Below are 19,247 nucleotides of genomic sequence, written 5' to 3' on the forward strand. Positions count from 1 at the left end.
TTCTCATCAGAGCTTTAAACTCTCTCCACTGGTTATCACTCCACCTATAGTAAAAAATGATAGGGTCCCTTGGGTCAAAATCTTATAAAGGAAAACGTACCAATATAAAGAAGTTTATAGCATTTTTAAAACGGTTTACAAAGTGCTTTAACAAATAAAACCAAACATGAAATGAAAAAGGATAAATTAAAACAAGAAGGCACCATAAGACAATAGGATAAGAATAGAGAGTAAGAATAAAAGATGATTTCATTACACTGAGCATTTTCCTTTGAGGGGATAGAAATGCTCCTCGGGGTCTCTTCATTATTATTTCATCAATCAATGAATTCAGCTCAACGCGTGCACGCGCACCGTGCCCTGTCTGGTTTGAAGGGGAGACGTAAAGAATCCAGACACGCTGCCGCGCGCCTGCCCAGACAGCGGCCTGAATGCTTGGGATGAGCGCGGGACGGCGGTGTGGTACGCGCGAGACCTTGGCCGGGCCACGTAGCGGTGCTGAGGACGCCGGTACGCAGATATCTCCGTAGCCCACAACGTACTTCAGCAAAAGATCTCCCAAATTTTACACAAATAAACTACTGCCCGTGCTAAATGCACATCCGCGAATGCAGAGAGAGGGTGAGCGAGAGAACTGCGCGTGCAACACTGAATCTGTGCAACTCTGATTGCACGAAGGCAGGAGGGAGGGCGCTCTCGACGGAGGTAAGCCAGAAAACCGACACAAAATCTTGCTATATAACTTATTTTATACATTTACAAATATGACAATCATGGCCGCTGCTAGGAAAAGCAAACATATGTCACTGGTAGCCGGTGGTCGTAGCTACGGTGTGAACTGCCCGTGAGCGCAGCTAGCATTGACTTTCTGACAGTGTCGAGTTCAGTGGGTTTGTCAGCACAGCAGTCTGGTTTTTGTTAGGAAAGCGGCGCTTTTCATCTTGCACGACAAGCTAGCTACACTGCTAACGAAGCTTGACATTGGATTATCATTTATGTTCACGTGCATCAAATAATTGTCACTATTTCACGTGGAAGTGCATCATCGGGGTTGAGTGTAACGGTAATGCTAAATATCTGACGTTAATGCTAGCTATTAGCTAACTAGCCTAATCTGGGCGGTTTTGGGTTAAAAAAAGTGAAAGTCCTTTAGCTGTCGTTAGCTAATGCAAGTCAGCAAGCACTAGCCTTTTGGTGGTATGGTGCAAGGTAACATAATTGTTTTTCAGGCTGTGTAACGTTAATTGTACTACAAGTTCTCATGGCTGCACCTCAGCTAATGTAGCCAAGTTAGCTTGTCATGTGTGAGCAGGTTACTACCTATCGAATATTGCTAGCTGGCTAACTAGCCTAAGTTGGCCAGGCCTGCCTAGTGTTACTGTTCTTCAGTCTACAATGTTGCCTTTTCTGGTTTAACCCTTTCTTTGCTTCACACACACTACAGCGTTACTACAAAGTCTTGTAGCTGAAGCGGTTGCCCTCTACTAATTGTAGCCCTATTAACGTTTTTTAACTGCCACATCATATCTGAAAATGTCACTTCAACTGTTGTGTAGTTTTGCATTCGCATTTGGTAACCTTGTTTGTCAGAGATAATGAGCCTTGCAGGAGCCGGTCTTTCCTAGTCAAAATTACACAGCCTGTTTTCCTTCCTTTTGCAAGATCTGTACAGGGGAAACTTTGGTATTTGTTTATATTCCTTTTTAAATAATCATGTTTCAGTATTTGTGTACAAACAAAATCGGCTTTTAAAACATCAGTGGCATGTGGACTCCTACCCTTGTTATCTTTCCCTTTTTAGTATGGAGATATCCCTGGTAGTGGAAAATCAGAGGACTATCAACTGTCAGTATTCACAGTCCGTCTCTCTCTCTCTCTAGTGAATTGAATAAACATATTTGATATGGAAGAGTATAGAACTGAGATCATACTCTCTCCATTTCCCTGTGATGCCTCAGACTATCTGTACTGGACCAAAAAGACGAGGCACTGCTCCGTGACCCGACTAGAGGCTTGAGGGCCAAATACCTACAGAGGTATAGAGCACCCCTGCAGTGCACCACACAGTGAGCTGGTTAAGGTCTTATGAGTTTGGACGGAGTCAGGAATGTGAACCCTCACACGTTTCTCTCGAAGCTGTGAAAGGGAAAGCTCATTAAAGTCTAGACTGAGGAGGGAGCATGGATTTGAGGAGCACTGCTGCATAATAAAAGGTAAACATGATGCATTTGACTGCCTCAAAGGTCTCATCTGCTTTACTGTGACGGTTTAGCTAAGCACTTGACTTTTTAATGCCATTGGTTTTGGGGTTGATGTGTAGTTTCTCTGTCGGTAAAGCTCTCATCCTGTGTCATTCAAATCTAAGCCTGAGTAGCATCTATCCGGTGTATGACATCCAGGCTTTGTGTGATGTCCTATAGTAAATGAGAGTGGTTTGGCTTCTCGTTATCTCTGTGAAGCGTGATTGAAGAAAGTCAGGGTTTGGTTATTGTGGAATAAACTTTGATTTCTTGGCCAGAGAGTTGCTGAGCATTAGTAATGCTCTGGATTATTGAAATGGACTGTCAGAAGGGAACTTCATTGATATACTGGTAGTGTTGTCTTTCTCTTTTTTTTTTTCTTTTTTTTTTTTTTTTGCCAGGGAGCAAAGTTCGTCTTTGAAAGCTGTCCAAACTGAAAAAGGCAGTCACAAACGATCATCATTCCACTAGGTTTGACCTCAAGATCTGACAAGGTGATTGTGCAGGCTAATTACCACTGATATTGAGAAGTCTGCTCTCTACTTGCTTCCCACATCAAAGGACTGCGTTATTTCACTGTGAGTGAAACTCCGAAATGACTCATCATTGATAACGATAAGCGGGTGGAAGGATTTTACTAAACATGGGTTACATAACCACGCTGTGTGTATGCATGCACTTGTATTTTTGACAGTTTTCAGTGCTTGGCAGTGAATTTATCACTCTAGATCAGTTTAATATTGTGAACAACACAACAAAGTTACTTAATGCTGAGTTTAGATGCATAAGTTCATGTCCTGTAATATTTGTTTATAGCCAACTATGTCCTGACCCAGCATTTGCTTGAAGGTTTAGCCCATCAGAACCAGCTGGTGGCATGAGCAGTTGGGTTCAGGCAATGGTTCCTCATGTGATTTATATTCTTCTGTCATCCAGACGCAGGATAATCTATTAGACTTTGTGTCTAAGGCAGCCATGTGAGTTGAGTTGCTCTGTCAGTGCAGAGCTCGCCCTCCCCCCGTGGTCTTAATGCTCTCAGAGCTGCTGTCCAATTCTCAGAAAGGATCAGAGTCAGCATGCACAGGAAGACAGGTGTGTGCCTGCATGTGCGTAACATCGAATTGTATATAAATGGCTTACCCCGCTGCATACAAAATTGATACAACATGATTCATGCGTGTTGCCTGTTCTGTTAGCTTAGCACATACAGTATGTTTGCCATTTAGTTCTGCTAACACCTTCCTCCATTCTTGCATGCTGCTTATTACCCATCTAACAAGATAAAGGAATAGGAGGAATAACAGTCAGTTTAGTACTCATTGAGAAAGATTTAGCTAAACTTGTCATGCATATTATTATTGTGATGAGTTGAAAGTTGGTTTGTATCTGAGCATCTTGTTGGCTTTGTGAGCTAAAGCACATACCATGTATTCACAACACTGTGTGTTTGAATCCGGCTCTCATCTAGGGCTTCACACTTATGTGTATATCACAATTTTATGTTTCCACAATAAGGCTAATAATCGTGTAATTAGGCGATATTGAAGTGTTTATGTTTTAAATTCCCTTGAAAGTCCCGGTGTGGTATATCAAACCCTTCCATCACGTGACCAATCACAACCTTTGAATGTGCAACGTGCAGCCATGTGGCCGAAACAAAAGTTTAGCTGGAGAAGCACGCAGAGAAACCGTACATAGACCATCTTTGAAAAAACATAGCAACGAGCAAGGTGGAAAAGACTGGATCAGCCCGACATTCGAAAGGAAAATCCTTAAAACTTAGTTTTAGTTCCTAAAAGGGATCATCATTTATCATTTGGAGATTCTTTGGTCTTAAACCAGATGACGACCAGATGACAACAAAGAAGTATAGATTCTGTGCAAAGTTTGCCTTCCGATTGTAGCTGCACCCTTATTTTTAAGTACCACAATAAGAGTAAGACAGGAAGGGGGAAAACAAGACTTTCTAGCTGCTGCTACTTTGAACAGTTGTGCACTTAAAAAGGTGAAAAAGTGAAAATATACTGTATGTTAAGTTGCAAAAGTGCAATAAAATAACAAATAATCATGATTATATTATTTAGCAAAGTAATTGGATTATCATTTTTGCCATAATCGTGCATCCCTACCCTCACCATATGCCACGTCATCCCCTCTCTTGCTCTCTGTCTCACAAATCTTCTGTGTTTATCTCTACTGTAAATGAAAACAAAAATGTCATAATGAAAATTGTCTTCATGGTGAGAAAAAAAGAAAATGAAATCACCTCATATCCTATTTGTGCTTTGTTCTTAGACACTGGAGAATAGTTTGAGACAAAGCAAAGGCATGTGACTTTACAAGACAGGAGAGGATGTTTATTGTTTTTGAGAAAGGAAATGTGTTGTTGTGCTGCTCAGGGAGGTTTCTAGTGAAAAAACCCGCCCTGGTGCACACTCCGTTATTATGCCTAAAAGTGTCTAAGGTCATTTGGGGTCAGCCAACCGTCACCTAGGGACACCCGTCATGCAGATGTACGCAGGCGGCAGGATCTAAATTGTGCACATGCAATAGCCACAAAAGCAAGAAATCCATAAGAATAAATAGATTTCCTCTTCTGATACTCGTGCTCCTTGCACTTGTATATGCATCATATTACTGTGGGCTCCTAACTGCTCAGTGCTCACTCATTATTGAAAAGGTGAAATACAGTTTCCTGTGGTTGTATTTGCAATACGAGCTCCTAAACTGTGGTTACATTACGCTCTCTAACAGTCAAAGGGAGGTGTGTTCCTGTCGGTGTGTGAGACATAGGCTACATTTAGGCAGCCATAGTGTTTAATCAGTGCATCAAAGGCGCCTTGACATCAGTAATTCAGGTTAGTGTGGATTGGTGTTCCTGCTAAAGTAAATTTGAGTTCATTTTTTATTATTTGTACCATGTATTACACTTGTTGGTTACTATGGTTTAATGAACATTTGATCGGTTATATTGTTTTATTTAATTTATTATTACCCGTTTAAAGTTTTCAGATAGTAGAAACAGAAGGCTCATGTAGATACTTTTCTTTTGAACACCGTCAGGAATATATATCTTTTCTATGTATACAACTTTTCTTTGGGGATTAAGTAGTGTCTTAAGTAGTGTCCTTTCACAAATCTTCTAAACGTGCTCTTAGCTGATGAGCAGGGTGATGGTGTGTTAATCTAGCAACCGAACAATCTCTGCATTAGATTTTAGAGTGAGGGGTTTAGAAATTATTAATCAATTAAATCGCTTTAGTGATTTATCAAGTGAAAATAACAAACATTTGCTGGTTACAGCTTCACAAATGCTAAGATTTGCTTTCTTTTCTCTGTTTCATAACATTATAAAATTAATACTTTGGGTTTTTTTGGCTGCTGGTCAGATTAAGTAAGCAATTTTAAGACATCACTTTTGGCTCTGGTAACTTGTGATGGGCATAATTATTTTTGACATTTTATTTACTAAATGATAAATCGAAAAAATTATTGATAGATTAATGGATAATGAAAATAATTGTTAGTTGCAGCCCTAGAGGTGTTGTAGTTGTGCCCTAGAGAAATTTAGGATATTTGATTTTTGAAGTTTAATCCACTCTCATTCAGTTGTGAAGGTTGTGGTTGTGATTCTTACAAACGGTACTGAAACATTTGTGGGCAAGTGTGGCGCTCAGTCTTGGTTTTCATGCTATTACAGCGTAGTTTCAGTTCACAGACAGCTCTATGATAGAGAGATAGAGAGGAAAACCACTTTTTCTGATCTCACCTCTCTTTCTGCCTCTTCTTTCTCTGTTCTTTTTCACAGGTAGCAAATTGTAAATGGCTCTTCAAGCAAGACACAGAAGTCTTTACTGCAGTTCCATATATGGCATTCAGCTCATCTTCACCTGCTCTGCAGTTTAAAGACACTGGCACCCTACAGGGCAGAAGCCTTGAAGGAAACTGAGTCTGGCAGCCTGCCTTCACCTTAAGTAATAACTAAAGGGGAGACCTAGCTTCAAATGTTCAGCATCAGAGAACATTTGATTTTAAAGTCTGATTGTTAAGCTTATGGAACAAAACTTGGAACAGATTGTATGTCTTTCCAACTGCCTTTCCTACCTTGGACAACATGGATGCCCTCTTTGAATCGGGTTGAAGATCTCTCACCTTATCCCCTCCTTCCTATCTCTTCAGTAGAAGGAGGGGTGGGGGATTGGTGTGGCTCCCCCTGCCCCTCCTTGTAGAGTAGGCTAGTCTAACTAGGCGCCATAGCATTAACTCTTTCCCACTGCCTAGTGCTCCCACCACCTCCATCCTTCCATTCCCCCTCCCTCTTCATGAAATCCTGCCAGAGCCTCAAGGAAGAGGTGTCCGTCCCCAGCCTTGGCGGGATGTCCCAGGAGGAAGGACGCAGGGCGCAGGTGTCCCAATCCTACTTTCACTCCCCTAACCCAGATCTTGACCTGACGGGCAAGCTGTATAAGCGGGAGGTCGGTGGCAAGCCTTACTCTGTGCTGGTAGACAATAAAATGGCAGCCAAGACGTCCATGGGAGACCAGAACCTTGGTCAGTTGCCCACTCAGCATGTGACCCCGCAGCAGCATCAGCAATACTACAGAGAGGGAGGAGCAGGGCAGGAGGTGGGGGCGCAGGGGTCCCAGGCCGGCAACGGGGGTACCTCTGAGGACACTGAAGACGACGATGAAGACGAAGAAGAAGAGGGTGAGGATGAGGATGGCGAGGAGGAGGAGGGCTTCAAGCGTGAGCAGATCATCGTTGAGGTCAACTTGAACAATCAGACACTTCATGTATCCAAGGGGGACAACAAGACCGGTCCCACAGCGGATGACTCGGAGAGAGAAGACGAGGAGGAAGACGAGGAGGAGGAGGAAGAGGAGGAGGAAGACAGCCCTGATGAGGAGGAGGAAGAGGAGGAGGAAGAAGAGATCGAAAGTCGAAGAACGAGGTCTAAGAGGGCACGTCGCGGGGCCAGCAGCACGGCAGCTCCCAGTCAGCCGCGGAGGAAGAGCCTCCGAACCGCCTTGAGCGCCGCCTCTGCCGGAATGACCACCAGGGGGCGACGGAAGCACATGGAGCCGCCCAAGAGGAAGCGCAGGTCAGCCAGGGCGGCCCCCTCGTCTGCCGGCTCCACCGCGACGGCCGCGGGAGGGAAAGCGGAGGGAGAGGAGAAGGAGATGCTGGCGTGTGAAAAGTGCCCCAGAGTGTTCAACACGCGCTGGTACCTGGAGAAGCACATGAATGTCACACACAGACGCATGCAGATCTGCGACAAGTGTGGCAAAAAGTTTGTCCTGGAGAGTGAGCTGGCCTTACACCAGCAGACTGACTGTGAGAAGAACATCCAGGTAAAACACACCTCACTATGCTCCAATCATGTCTCTGTAATTACTGCAGCAAAGTTTCATTCCACCCTGAATAATGGAGCAGTCTGTTTCCAGGGTTTCCCATAAATTGATTATAATTGGGTGGTCGCCCAGGTAAATTAGCAGCCGCCCAAGTCAGTTTTTGTTGTAGATGTATTTTGGCTGCTGTGATGCACGGACCTGGTGTTCAAACCAGCCGTTTCTTGTCAACGTAATTTTCACAAAACAGATTTAATGCTGTTAAGGCACTGAAAGTGTGTTAGTGACCTATGACCAAAATACATTGTCCCTGTCTTCTCCTGTGAAAACATGTAACTCCATCTTTGGTGATTTTCATGTTTTCACTTCAGTTGAAGGATTACATGTTCCTCAGAGGGTTGAGGAAATTCTCCGACCTCTTGGGCTTATGAAACCAAAAGAAAATCCACTGGATAAAGTCAAAAATGCATTGTGATCAAGCTAAAACAAGGCTATTTTTCTCAGTTCCTGAAAAGTTGCCATTTTGATGATACAGGGTTTTCACCTGACAGCGACGCTATGATGCAGCGCATGGTATTGGTCAAACAGTCAGCGCTCCATCATCTGTGCCGACACAAACTGAATAGAGGCAAAGTTTGAAACATAGCCTAATGATGGACTTGAAAGGCAGCCCGTTTGTACTGAACAAGCTAAATTAAATGTCAATAAAAATGCAGCCAATATAAAACCAATTTAATCACGAATGGAAAAAGCCATCAAGTCCATCATTATTTCAGTAGATTGAACAGAGGAATAAAGAACGTTTCTCACACAGCCCTCCCAGTTTTCAGCTTCAATTTTGCTCTCCAGATCTGTCAGATAACATCCGTCCGCTTCTTGAGTGACAACTGAGAAGTGGTTCCAATTTGGTTTCAGTTTCGTAGAACTGCGGGATTGGTTTAAAAAAAAAAAAAAACCTTTTTGTCAATCCTTTACCTACAGTAAGACCACAATTCAAATGTGCTTGTCATATGGCTGCTTTGAACAGCATATAATTTAACTCTGATTATATTGCTGAGCTTGAGTTGCATCATCAGTTACTTTGTGAGGCAAGTGAAGTTGTCGCCTCGCTCGTAGCTGCTCAAACCAGGATGAAACCATGACTGACTGGAGCTGCTGACAAGCTCTCTAAAGATTAGCTTAGCTTTACGGGGGTGGAAAATGACAATTCTTAATGCAGAACCTGTTAAAGCAATTTCCCTGCCCAGGAGGCAACAACTTGAACACAATGGAATGCTTTCTTCAGTATGATGCAATGTTATAAAATGTTGTGTTATTGACATGCTGAAGGCTCCCGGTCCCACCAGTGAGCGGACTGTATGTGTAACAATGTATGGACTTAATTTAAATCATCAGCATCACAAATTGTTCATTGTTGTTCACTTTATTTGGCCAATAGCTGTTATGATAAAAGATTGCTGAGAAGAGAGTGGGCTCAATTGTTATAGGTCTAAATTTAATCGACAGCCTAGTTATTAAGGTAATAAAAATGTATCACTTTTTCTATACACATTTTACTACTTACAAAAATGACCATCATAATTTATATTGAGAATCGATCAGGAATCGCATCAATAAGCAGAATTGTAATGGCTGAAATCCAAACAATTTCCAGCCCCTTGTGCCTCATATTGTTTTTTTTCTTTTTGAGCAGGTCAAAACTTCACATTTAAACTTGATAGGAGATGTCAATTATATTAATTTTACAGTTCTCTTTTGCTTTATTAGATGGTTCAAGCATCCATCCCACGAGAAGGGATAGATTGTTTAAATAGCATTGTAGAGGGTCCAAACATCTGCGTTTGCTTGTGTAGGGCGGATTGAAGTAGATCAAACCAGGAAGACGCTGTGTTAAAACATTTGGTCCATTGACGCTTGTCAAGAGGGGTCCAGATCCAGAGGGGTTTCAGTAAATTAAATCCATCAAGGCTTTTGGCCAGCAGAGGGAGCTGGAGTATAAGAAAGCAATTGTGGCAGCTGAGAACTGTCTCGAGGCCATCTGTACATAAAGAAGAATGAACTCTCGTGTCTGATGGCAATAAATTGTCTTGAATTTAAATGTTTTGCTGCTCATAATATTTACCAACTAAGATAATGTGTTTTTTACTATGTTATTTGTGTTTTTCTTTGTGTGCTCTTCAGTGTGTCTCCTGCAATAAGTCTTTCAAGAAGCTGTGGTCGCTGCATGAGCACATTAAGATTGTGCATGGCTATGCAGAAAAGAAGTTCTCATGTGAAATCTGTGAGAAGAAGTTCTACACTATGGCTCACGTCCGTAAGCACATGGTTGGTAAGTGGAGGCCAGTTTTATCCTGCTCTTCTTGCACTGTATTGTCCCCATAATGTCCCGCACTGGGGATGGGAGTCACTACGGAGCTTCAGTTCAATAATGTTACCATACATGGGACACAACATAATAATATTCTATATTACAGATATTTTGATGTTGTATTTTGTCTCACTGCACTTCGCCCCTTATTAGTAGTATTCCATACACTGTTGTGATTTGACACTGATATATTGCAACTTTTTTTCCATTTTCCTTTTAAACGTGCTATTTGTGGCATTTTTATAATTACTGTAAACTATAATCAGTAGCCTCTATCTCACGCCAGTGGTATTATTAGTGCTAGTGTTTCTTAAAATTAAGACATTTCCAATAAACCCTGTTGCTTCCTGTCATGAAGACAATGTCGCAAACTAGTTGCTCCTTTTGCGCTGGAAGAACAGCAGCCCTCGTCTTGTTTTGTCCATAAAGCAATCCAGCAGACTACAGTGGCACACAATGTAAAATGCAATGTGGAGGCTTGCAGAGACTGTCAATTTTAGTCTTCTTTGTTTATGGTAATTATACTAATGTCTCAAAATTAATTTGGTAATGATTTATTGATGTTAAAATGCAACGCGTACAAAATTGAAATAACATCCCTAAGTGCAATAAAATGTCAAACCTAATTACATGTACCAGTAAACAGCCATTAATCCATTATTAGATGAAATTCAATTATTTTCTGACTTGATTTTCATTTTCAAGAACCTCATTTGATAGAGCATCAAACAGCTTTGAAAAGTTAAAACACCAATGCCTGGTGCCATTATATCAGCACAGTATCTCAGGTTGCATAGTATTGCGATGTACTGTATAGGTTTATTTTCCTCTTACACAACTATCCCATGTGAGCCTAAACCTTGAGGTTACCTGATCAGGTGTATCCAGTTGTCTGAGTATTTTTTTTTCCCTCTGTCCCTCTCTCTCTTTCCTCCTCCCCAGCTCACACTAAGGACATGCCATTTACATGTGAGACATGTGGGAAGTCGTTTAAACGCAGCATGTCTTTAAAGGTTCACTCCCTCCAGCACTCTGGAGAGAAGCCCTTCCGTTGTGAGGTGAGACACACACACACACACACACATTGTCTCTCGTTCTCTCACTCTCTCTTTCACACACGGCTGCTGTTGAAATATGAGTTGCCATGTGAAAGGTCATTTACATAACATACAGTACATAAGAGTGAATGTTTTTTCCATGACCATCCCAAACCAGTAACTATGTATTTTCCAAGCAGCCTAAATTCCACACTTCAGTGTTGAGGTTTTCTGCAGTCCATAGGTTAATATCCATTCCTGCTCTACACACCCATTGATCTACCTTTATACAGACCTTACCTTTATACAAACCATATCTTTGTGCAAACTTAGGCAGACAAATACCCCAGAATGTTGCCGAACTGGAGTGATGTTATGCGCTAGATGCCGTTTCTCTCACACACACATCTAAATGTCATCCTCACATTTGCATGTTTACCAGTGGATCCTTGTAATGTATTTGTTTGGACTGAACTCGGTACTCAAACAGTGACTGGCTGGTGGTTGAGTGGAGTGACTGATGGTTATGGTTTTGAATGAATTTGCCCTTGTATTGCCTCAGTCTTGCAGAAGGAGCCTCGAGGTAGTGTCAGTTTGAGTAGAGGAACACTTGTACCATGCGGTTTGTGACTGCCCCAAAATAGTCAGTAATATTCAATTGATGTCTTTCATAGGTGCGCTGTCCCCCTGCATTATGCACATTCATTGGACTGTTATGTCGTCGGAGTAAACGTCTGCTCCCATGTCAAACATTAGCACACCACGAATACACACGGTCCACCAGTTAACTGGAACCTGGGATAAATGTAGAATGAAATGTCCCATTGTTTTTGGATTTTATACAGCCTGGCTTGCGGATGCATTTCACCAAGATTTCCAAGCTTATTTCTGCTCAACATTGGTAGTAATGGTTGATTATCTTATTCTTGTCCAGACTCTTTAATTCAGAGGAAGCAGTTGACAGATGGGGTGTTTTACTCCCACCCTTTTTATGGCCAACCACATGAATGGACAGCAGGCAGGGAACATGTGTGGTTGGGTGGAGCTGCTCCATGATATGTTTTAAGACATCCTACACTCTAACATGTGATTACATGCTTATTAAAGGGGTATCCAGTAGTATAGGCTGACCTCAGTGGTCTTCCTCTGTAGTGCTAGAGACAGATTTTTCCTACATTTATCTAACCAGGTAGTGTCGTTGTTATTAAAAATCTCACTTCAAGAGAGACCTGGCCAAGAAAGCAGCATCATGACAAACATAGTTACATGACAGCAGTGTACGTACACACAAATGTCAAAGCAAAACACATAATTTGCAAGCTCAAATGTGCAATTTGCTCAAAAGGCAGTAGTCCAAGAACAGTACAGCAAGATCAAGGGCCAAACTTTAATCTTGAGTCAACCTCTCAATCCTTCATGATCATATTAAACTTGTCAAGAGAGATATTTCAGTTTTCAATAATTTTGCAACAAGTTCCAAGTACAGGAGGCAGAGTACATGAAAGATCTTTTGCCTAATTCAAAGTGTCTGTGTGTGTGTGTGTGTTTGCTTGTGTTTGCGCATGTGTGTTTGTGTCTGTACACATACGTGTGCACAGACCAGGTGTGTGCATGTTATCTGAATACCTCTGTTGCCTCTGCTGTAGAACTGTGACGAGCGGTTCCAATACAAGTATCAGCTGCGCTCCCACATGAGTATTCACATCGGACACAAGCAGTTCATGTGCCAATGGTGTGGCAAAGACTTCAACATGAAACAGTACTTTGATGAGCACATGAAAACACACACAGGTGAGAAATGACAAGTCTGGCTTTTTGATTGCTCTCATCCTCTGCTAAACTCACAGGGACACATTTTTAGAAGGGCTTTGGGCTATTGCAATTTGTTTAATGTTGTTAAACTGTCAAATGTAATATTCTTCATCTGCCTGTTGCAAAACCAATTTCAGCAAATGTATTAGAATGCTGAAATGTTTTGAGGCGAAAGCTTCGCCAAACAACCTTGTTCCCTCAGTCAGCCAGTCTCCATACGCTCCCTAAAAAAGGAAAGAGATGGGATGTAGCCAAGATGAACGGAATAGTGGTAGGAGCACAGAGACTTCGCCCAGTCTTCATAATGAGAGGGAGGTACAGCATCAAAGAGGAGCCTTGCATATATTGTGGCTTATAATGACTACCCAGACACATGCTGTATTACATCCCTCTGATTTTCTTTTCCCGCTGCATTGCTATTTCCAAGACTAAACTGAGCAACGCAGCCTGTACGTCCTTCAGTGTTTTTCTGCAGCCATTCCTGCCGTGGGTGGACACGCTGCTCTCCGTTGGCCCTGACGGTTCTATTTGTGAGGTGTAATTACGCTACCCTCTCCTCTCCCTGCCGCTAGCGACCAATTTAGTCTCCAGCAGTAGGAGACACACCCAATGATGCCCTGTAATAGGCAGCACAAATGTCCCCCCCCCACACACACACAAACTCTCAAAGTTTGGTCAACTTTTCGACGCTTTTTCATGAATTCTTGTGCGTATGTAACACACTTACAGAAGACTACCACATTAACCGTCACCTCTTGATATTCACTGACAGTTTAGAGAAGCTTCACACATAACACGCAGCCCAGAATAAGGCATATAGAGAGCCCTTCAGCAGCCTGTTAATAGATGGCTGTGTGGGTGGTAGCAGGCACATTCAATGGCTCCATGGAGGGAGGTTAATGAGAGTAGCATTCCAACGGAGCTGCTGTTGTTCACTTTCACATCTCCTCTCCTCAAAAGTGTGAATTGTAATAGCTTCCTGCAGAGTGGGTGGGTTGACAGCAAAGACCCTCAATTCAAGATGGTAACTTATTAGCATTTTTAAAAGAGAGCTGTTGCTCGCTCAAGAGAGAAATGGTTAAGTGGAGAAAAAAAAAGTTAACTTCCTCTTGTGTTTTTGGAGAGCTTTAATCTGTGGGTTATTTTAAGATTTGCCAGGTGGTACAGTTTGAATCATTAGATTCGACTACCAAGGAGTTGATCGTGATGCATTATATTGTTTTGTTTCCCTTAATAACTAGGATATTTTTGTTAATTGGTGCAGTCCCTCCCTGTCTCCCTCGCTCATCTGTTTCCATTTCCTGAATCCATGCAGGAGAGAAGCCTTTCATTTGTGAGATCTGTGGGAAGAGCTTCACCAGCCGGCCCAACATGAAGCGGCACCGTCGCACCCACACCGGCGAGAAGCCGTACCCCTGCGAGGTGTGCGGCCAGCGCTTCCGCTTCTCCAATATGCTCAAGGCACACAAAGAGAAGTGCTTCCGGGTCACCAGCCCTGTGGTCCTGCAGACCAGTGGCCCACCCGTGCCTCTCCGGATCTTTGCCAACACCCTCTCCTCCTCCTCCGGCCCCGGCCCCTCAGCCGCCGCCCCGGCCACCACCTCAGCACCCCTGGGCCTCAGCCCGTCAGGAGGGCCCATGCCTCCTCGAGGCCCCGTGGGACACACGTTCTCCCACCTACAGCTCCACTCAACCCCGTCTCACCATCATCCCCACCCCTCCGCAGCCCAGCAACACCTCCCGAACGCACCCCAGCACGCCCCACCTCACCCCCACCACCACCTGGCCGTGCCCCCTGTCTCCCACCTGCCCCCTCCCCCCGCCCTCTTCAAGAGTGAGCCCCTCAACCACTGTGGGCACGAAGACAGCAGTTACCTACACCACATGGCCCCCCCTGACAAGGGTCCTGGAGCCCCCCAGCACCACTGAACTGCGCTCCAGGCCTGCCTCACACCAAACCGCACCTCCTTCCTCCTCTTCTCATACCTGGTCCTGCCTCAGTCTCTTACCTGCAAGGCCTCAAATGTATGGGGCTCCTCTAAAACAGATACGGACATGTCACGCTAAGCATACACACCTGTGTACATGTGAAAGATTCAGACTGATACACCCTCAGTACACACATTAGCTAAGAGACACCTACTTAGAAACCCCCAGGCAACTGACAAAGATTTTACAACCTCTTGATGAAATGTTTTGTTTTTCTTTGAACATATTCTTAGGAAATCTGCAGAAAAGAAATTTGTAGAATTCTTATCACAATTGGTAGGAATGTTGTATGTGAGATCTCTATTTGTACATTCATGGGTGTTTGTGTAAAGTATATCCTCTTCATCATTCAAGGCTGCTGATGGAAGTCTACGTATGTATTACCTGGGCTTAGTGGATCATCAAGGATCCATTTCATCAAACTTTCCTCTTTATGTCAAGTTGACTTATAGTTGCACATTGGTCAGGGCTTTTGCTTTGTGTGCAAGTCCTCCCAGTTGTACTGCAGAGCCTTGGGCCTCACAGATTATATATGATGAATGTTGTAACTGGCTCTACCTGAGCCTCTCTCTGTCCTTTGGCCCAGGCTGGAGCTTTCAGTCCTCACAAGGTCAGCAGCAGTAGTGCGAGACGCAGTGCCATAGGTCACCGCGCGAAGGGAGGAAGGAATGTTTTTTTAAAAGGACACCTAAAAAGGTTTTGTAAATGGTTAGTTGGATCTAGACCTAGTCAGAGATTCATATGATGGTTTAATGGTGCTTTCCATTCCAGTACTTAATATAGTTCTTAATTTCGCTTTTCCATTTGAGTTTCACAGTGTAATATTACAAAATAATTGTGTATTGTATCATACAGAAGTGTAACATGTCCAGCCAGCCTGATTTTTATTCTATGGATTTGAGGTTATAAGGTTTGACTAAATATTTTGTGAACGAAAAAAATGCAAGTTGAGCAGGACATGCCCCAGGCACACACACCCTCACACTTACTCAAGCACACACACACACACAGATACAGACTGTGTGGTCACTGATCTATTTAGTTTGATCAACCTCAGCTCTCAGTACTGTTAGTCAACAGATACTTTTAGATAACAGGTGACTCAAATACTGCCACTGTGAGGGGCCAGACCCATGGCCCCATCTGCATTTCTCTTGCCCCCCTTAACCCCCACCCCACCTCCCTCCGCTGCTGTCAAAATGATACGGGTTACCATGTTAAAGGTCATTTTACATAACATACAGTATACAGGCTTGGGACCTTTTTCATCACAGTTCTTAACAGATAATTATGCATATTCCGATCAGCCTATATTCCACAGTTTGGTGTGGGGCTTTTTTGTAATCTAAAGGTTTGTTTTTGACTTTCCTCATACTTTACACACCCACTGACATACTTTGATCCACAGAGGCAAACACATGTCAAAATCTGTTGAATGTTGCCTACCCAGAACGATGGCGCAGCCTGGAGGCTGTCAGTCACTCGTATGTTTTGATGTTCTCAGAAAATTTGCTCTGCTCAGTTTAAACTAATGAATGGTTCTCTAGTGTAGATATACTGTTGCTAGCACATCATAGGAAATGTGGATAAAAAGCAATGGTTATACAATTTCTAATACTTGCAATTCTTGTATAGATAAGCATACATGTAATCGAGTCATCGCAAGAAATTACATTTATTAATGTAATGTCTGATTGTCTGAATGTTATTTGTTAAAACGGAGCAGAAAAGGCTGGCAAGTATTTGGAATGATTTTTGGTTGCTTGATGGGAGCGGGTTGTTGCCCCCTCACCCAGTCTCAGACTGTTATCAGATTAGTGTTTAGGAACAACATTGAGCTTTGTTCATGTGTGAGTGTGTGTGTGTGTGCGAGTGTGAGTGAGCGCGCGCATGTGTCTCTACCAGTCTGTCTGTCCGGTTGTCCCCGGTGCTCTTGTACCAAAAGCTGCTTTTACACAGTCTGCCCCAATATTTGTGTATTTGGGGATACCTGAGATGGACGATAGCAGTAAATTTAGCACGACCCTCTTATCTACCGCCTTGACGGTATTTGGTCCTGGAGTGTTTAAGCTCAGTAGCCTAGCTGTCCCTCCTTGTTTGAGACCTACAACTATCCTGCCATTTCTGTGGGTCTTAATACCCCCTGCGTTTGCTTATCAACCTGTCCCCTCGGGTTCACTACTGTGCTTCAACATTTTGCAGTATGGATCTTTATTTTGTTTTTTGTTTTTTTTTGTCTTTTTTTTTATTTTAAAGCCTTTTCATTTGTGTGTATCCTCTGCACTTTACTGCTGCGTGGGTGAGGCGCAGGGAAGGGAGGGACTGACAATGCATTGTGGAAGAGAGTGAAGTTTTGGCTGCATGGGAGAGGATGGTGGTGATGACTTTGATGAGCGGATGTTTTTAGGCAAGGAAAAGGAGGAGAATCCCGAGTGGAGGCGGGTAGTGTGGAAGGGACCATAGCAAGCGAAGGACATTTCTTTTAGTCTGTGCATAATATTGTTTTATTTTCTACTTTTTAAAAGAAATATACTTTTGCTCCGATATGGGACCCCCCCCCCCCCCCCCCCCCCCAAAAAAGTGTGAATGTTCCTCCTGCTTTGGTGATTTTACACTAGCCCCTCCAAGCTTCATCTGAAATACATTCTTTCGTTTTGTGTTCTCACCGAGTTTCTTCTCTGCCGTGTCCCTGTTGTTTCTTTCAGTTTGCTGTATGATTCTCCTCCTCTTTTCTTTGTTGTATAGAATGCACTTTCTACTAAAATTCTTGGCTAGTTAAGAAAAAAATAACATTGTATATTCTTTAAAGATGTTTTAAAAAAAATCAATATACTTTTTCCCCTTTGTATTTTTAACCACTTAATGTAGCATTGCGTATTTTATTATTGTATCTGGTACAAAATGTGCAGCTTTATAATGTCCTGGGTTGTCTTTGTTTTTTTTTTTGTAAGTTTTCTGGAGGTTGAGGAGAAATGGAAATGTTGGGCCTTTTTTGATAATGTACATTTAACTGACTCTGCTAACTTTGAGAAGTAAAAACAAGTAGCCATGATTATCACATATTTGTGTGCCATTCTTTATCTTCAAATGTACTGTTTGTTTGAACAGTACCGTGAACAGTGGCAAACTAAAGCTGAACGAGGAGCAAGTGATCAAACACGGAAAGCAGCGAAATGTGGAATTGTGAACTATGTTTTGTGAAAGTGGGTCAAAGGGTTCGACTCGACAGTTAGCCACCAAGTTGCTCTTCGTTTTCTGACAAACTGCATTCCAGATGTAATTCCAGCTGGCTGTTGTAATGACACAGATTTATTTGGTGGAGGGCCATTAGTTTACTATGTAGGTTCAGTGGGTTCTTCCTTTGATACAGCCTCGAGCCTTGGCAGGGTCAGGCCATGGCATAATTCCCCAGACAAAGACCTTGTGTTTGGTTACGCATGATACTCAGGACTCAGCTGCTCTGACCTCTTTATTTTATTTTTTCAGCCTTTTATTGACTGCAGGGAAGTTTTAGGTCCTCTTCTTCTTGACCACTTCCTGTTCTTTTGACATCACTCCCCCCCCCCAACCCCCCCTCCCCACCCCAAACCCGCCTGGTACTTTTTCCAATTCTTCTTTTTATAGCGTTTACGGTATATTCGTGCAGTTGAACTCTGGTGATCTGTGAGAGCCTTGCAGTCAGTCTAAGTGTGTTTCTTTTCACAGGGCAGTGACCTTAAACATCACTGGCTTTTATCAGGGATTCTCCAGTTGTTTATTGTTTATTTGGATAAATTAGGTCAAGTACACCTCCAGTCTTTTTTATAATGCTTCTCAGGTAAATTCTACAGATGAGCAGTTGTGTGGAGGTGGAGGTTTGAGACGGTGAAATATCTTCATTTTAGCACCTTTTTTTTTTTTTATCTACGTGACAAAGGGAAGAGAAGTACTGGTCGGCTTTTTATTGACTGTTTTATATCACACCTACGAGCCGAGAGTTGCACATAATTTCGTACCCTTTCAGACTCTTTGCAAACAACATATGGTTCGAGTATCCGTGGCACCGATTTGACACATTAAGAGAGTACGCCTCTTGCAAGAGCGTGTAAAGACATTTGCTGTTGCTAGAATACCTCCTAAATTGCTGTGTGCTCAACATCACCATAGGCAGGTAATGGTTCAAGCGGAGCACCGGTGAGTCACATAATCCTATGTAGGGTGGCAGAGCGGGCCGATCGGTAGAGGAAAGTGTGAGTGACTCACTGCTGGTGAGTGGGTGGTCAGGTACCGAGGCTCACTTCACGAGCGGAGGAGAGGAGATAATAACACACCGTCTGTACATCTACATTCCCATTTGGGTTTGAAAATAGTCAGCCGCCCCAGCTGTTAGTCATTACGCCTTATGGTGGAGAGGCAGGAGGAGGGGAGGGAGGCTGCGTCTGTCAGCAGGCAGATAAGGAGAGGAGGGGAGCGC

The 19,247-nt window shown here is 43.0% G+C and overlaps 1 protein-coding gene across 1 annotated transcript; it reads left to right on the forward strand.

Moving 5' to 3' along the window:
- The first annotated feature begins 538 nt into the window (after window positions 1-538).
- Window positions 539-14,824, forward strand: znf652 (zinc finger protein 652). Its single transcript, XM_071909267.2, has 6 exons — window positions 539-705; window positions 6,049-7,591; window positions 9,770-9,917; window positions 10,899-11,014; window positions 12,640-12,784; window positions 14,121-14,824. Exons 2-6 carry the CDS (start codon window positions 6,563-6,565, stop codon window positions 14,732-14,734), a joined length of 2,052 nt encoding a protein of 683 aa, XP_071765368.2. The 5' UTR covers window positions 539-705; window positions 6,049-6,562; the 3' UTR covers window positions 14,735-14,824.
- Window positions 14,825-19,247: the final 4,423 nt, after the last annotated feature.

The sequence above is a fragment of the Centroberyx gerrardi genome, chromosome 7, assembly GCF_048128805.1.
Source record: "Centroberyx gerrardi isolate f3 chromosome 7, fCenGer3.hap1.cur.20231027, whole genome shotgun sequence".
NCBI lineage: Eukaryota > Metazoa > Chordata > Actinopteri > Beryciformes > Berycidae > Centroberyx > Centroberyx gerrardi.

Coding starts and splice junctions, on each gene's coding strand:
- znf652 (XM_071909267.2), top strand. CDS start 6,563: ATGAAATCCTGCCAGAGCCTCAAGGAAGAGGTGTCCGTCCCCAGCCTT. Junction 7,592..9,769: donor ACTGTGAGAAGAACATCCAG/GTAAAACACACC, acceptor TGTGCTCTTCAG/TGTGTCTCCTGCAATAAGTC. Junction 11,015..12,639: donor AGAAGCCCTTCCGTTGTGAG/GTGAGACACACA, acceptor CCTCTGCTGTAG/AACTGTGACGAGCGGTTCCA.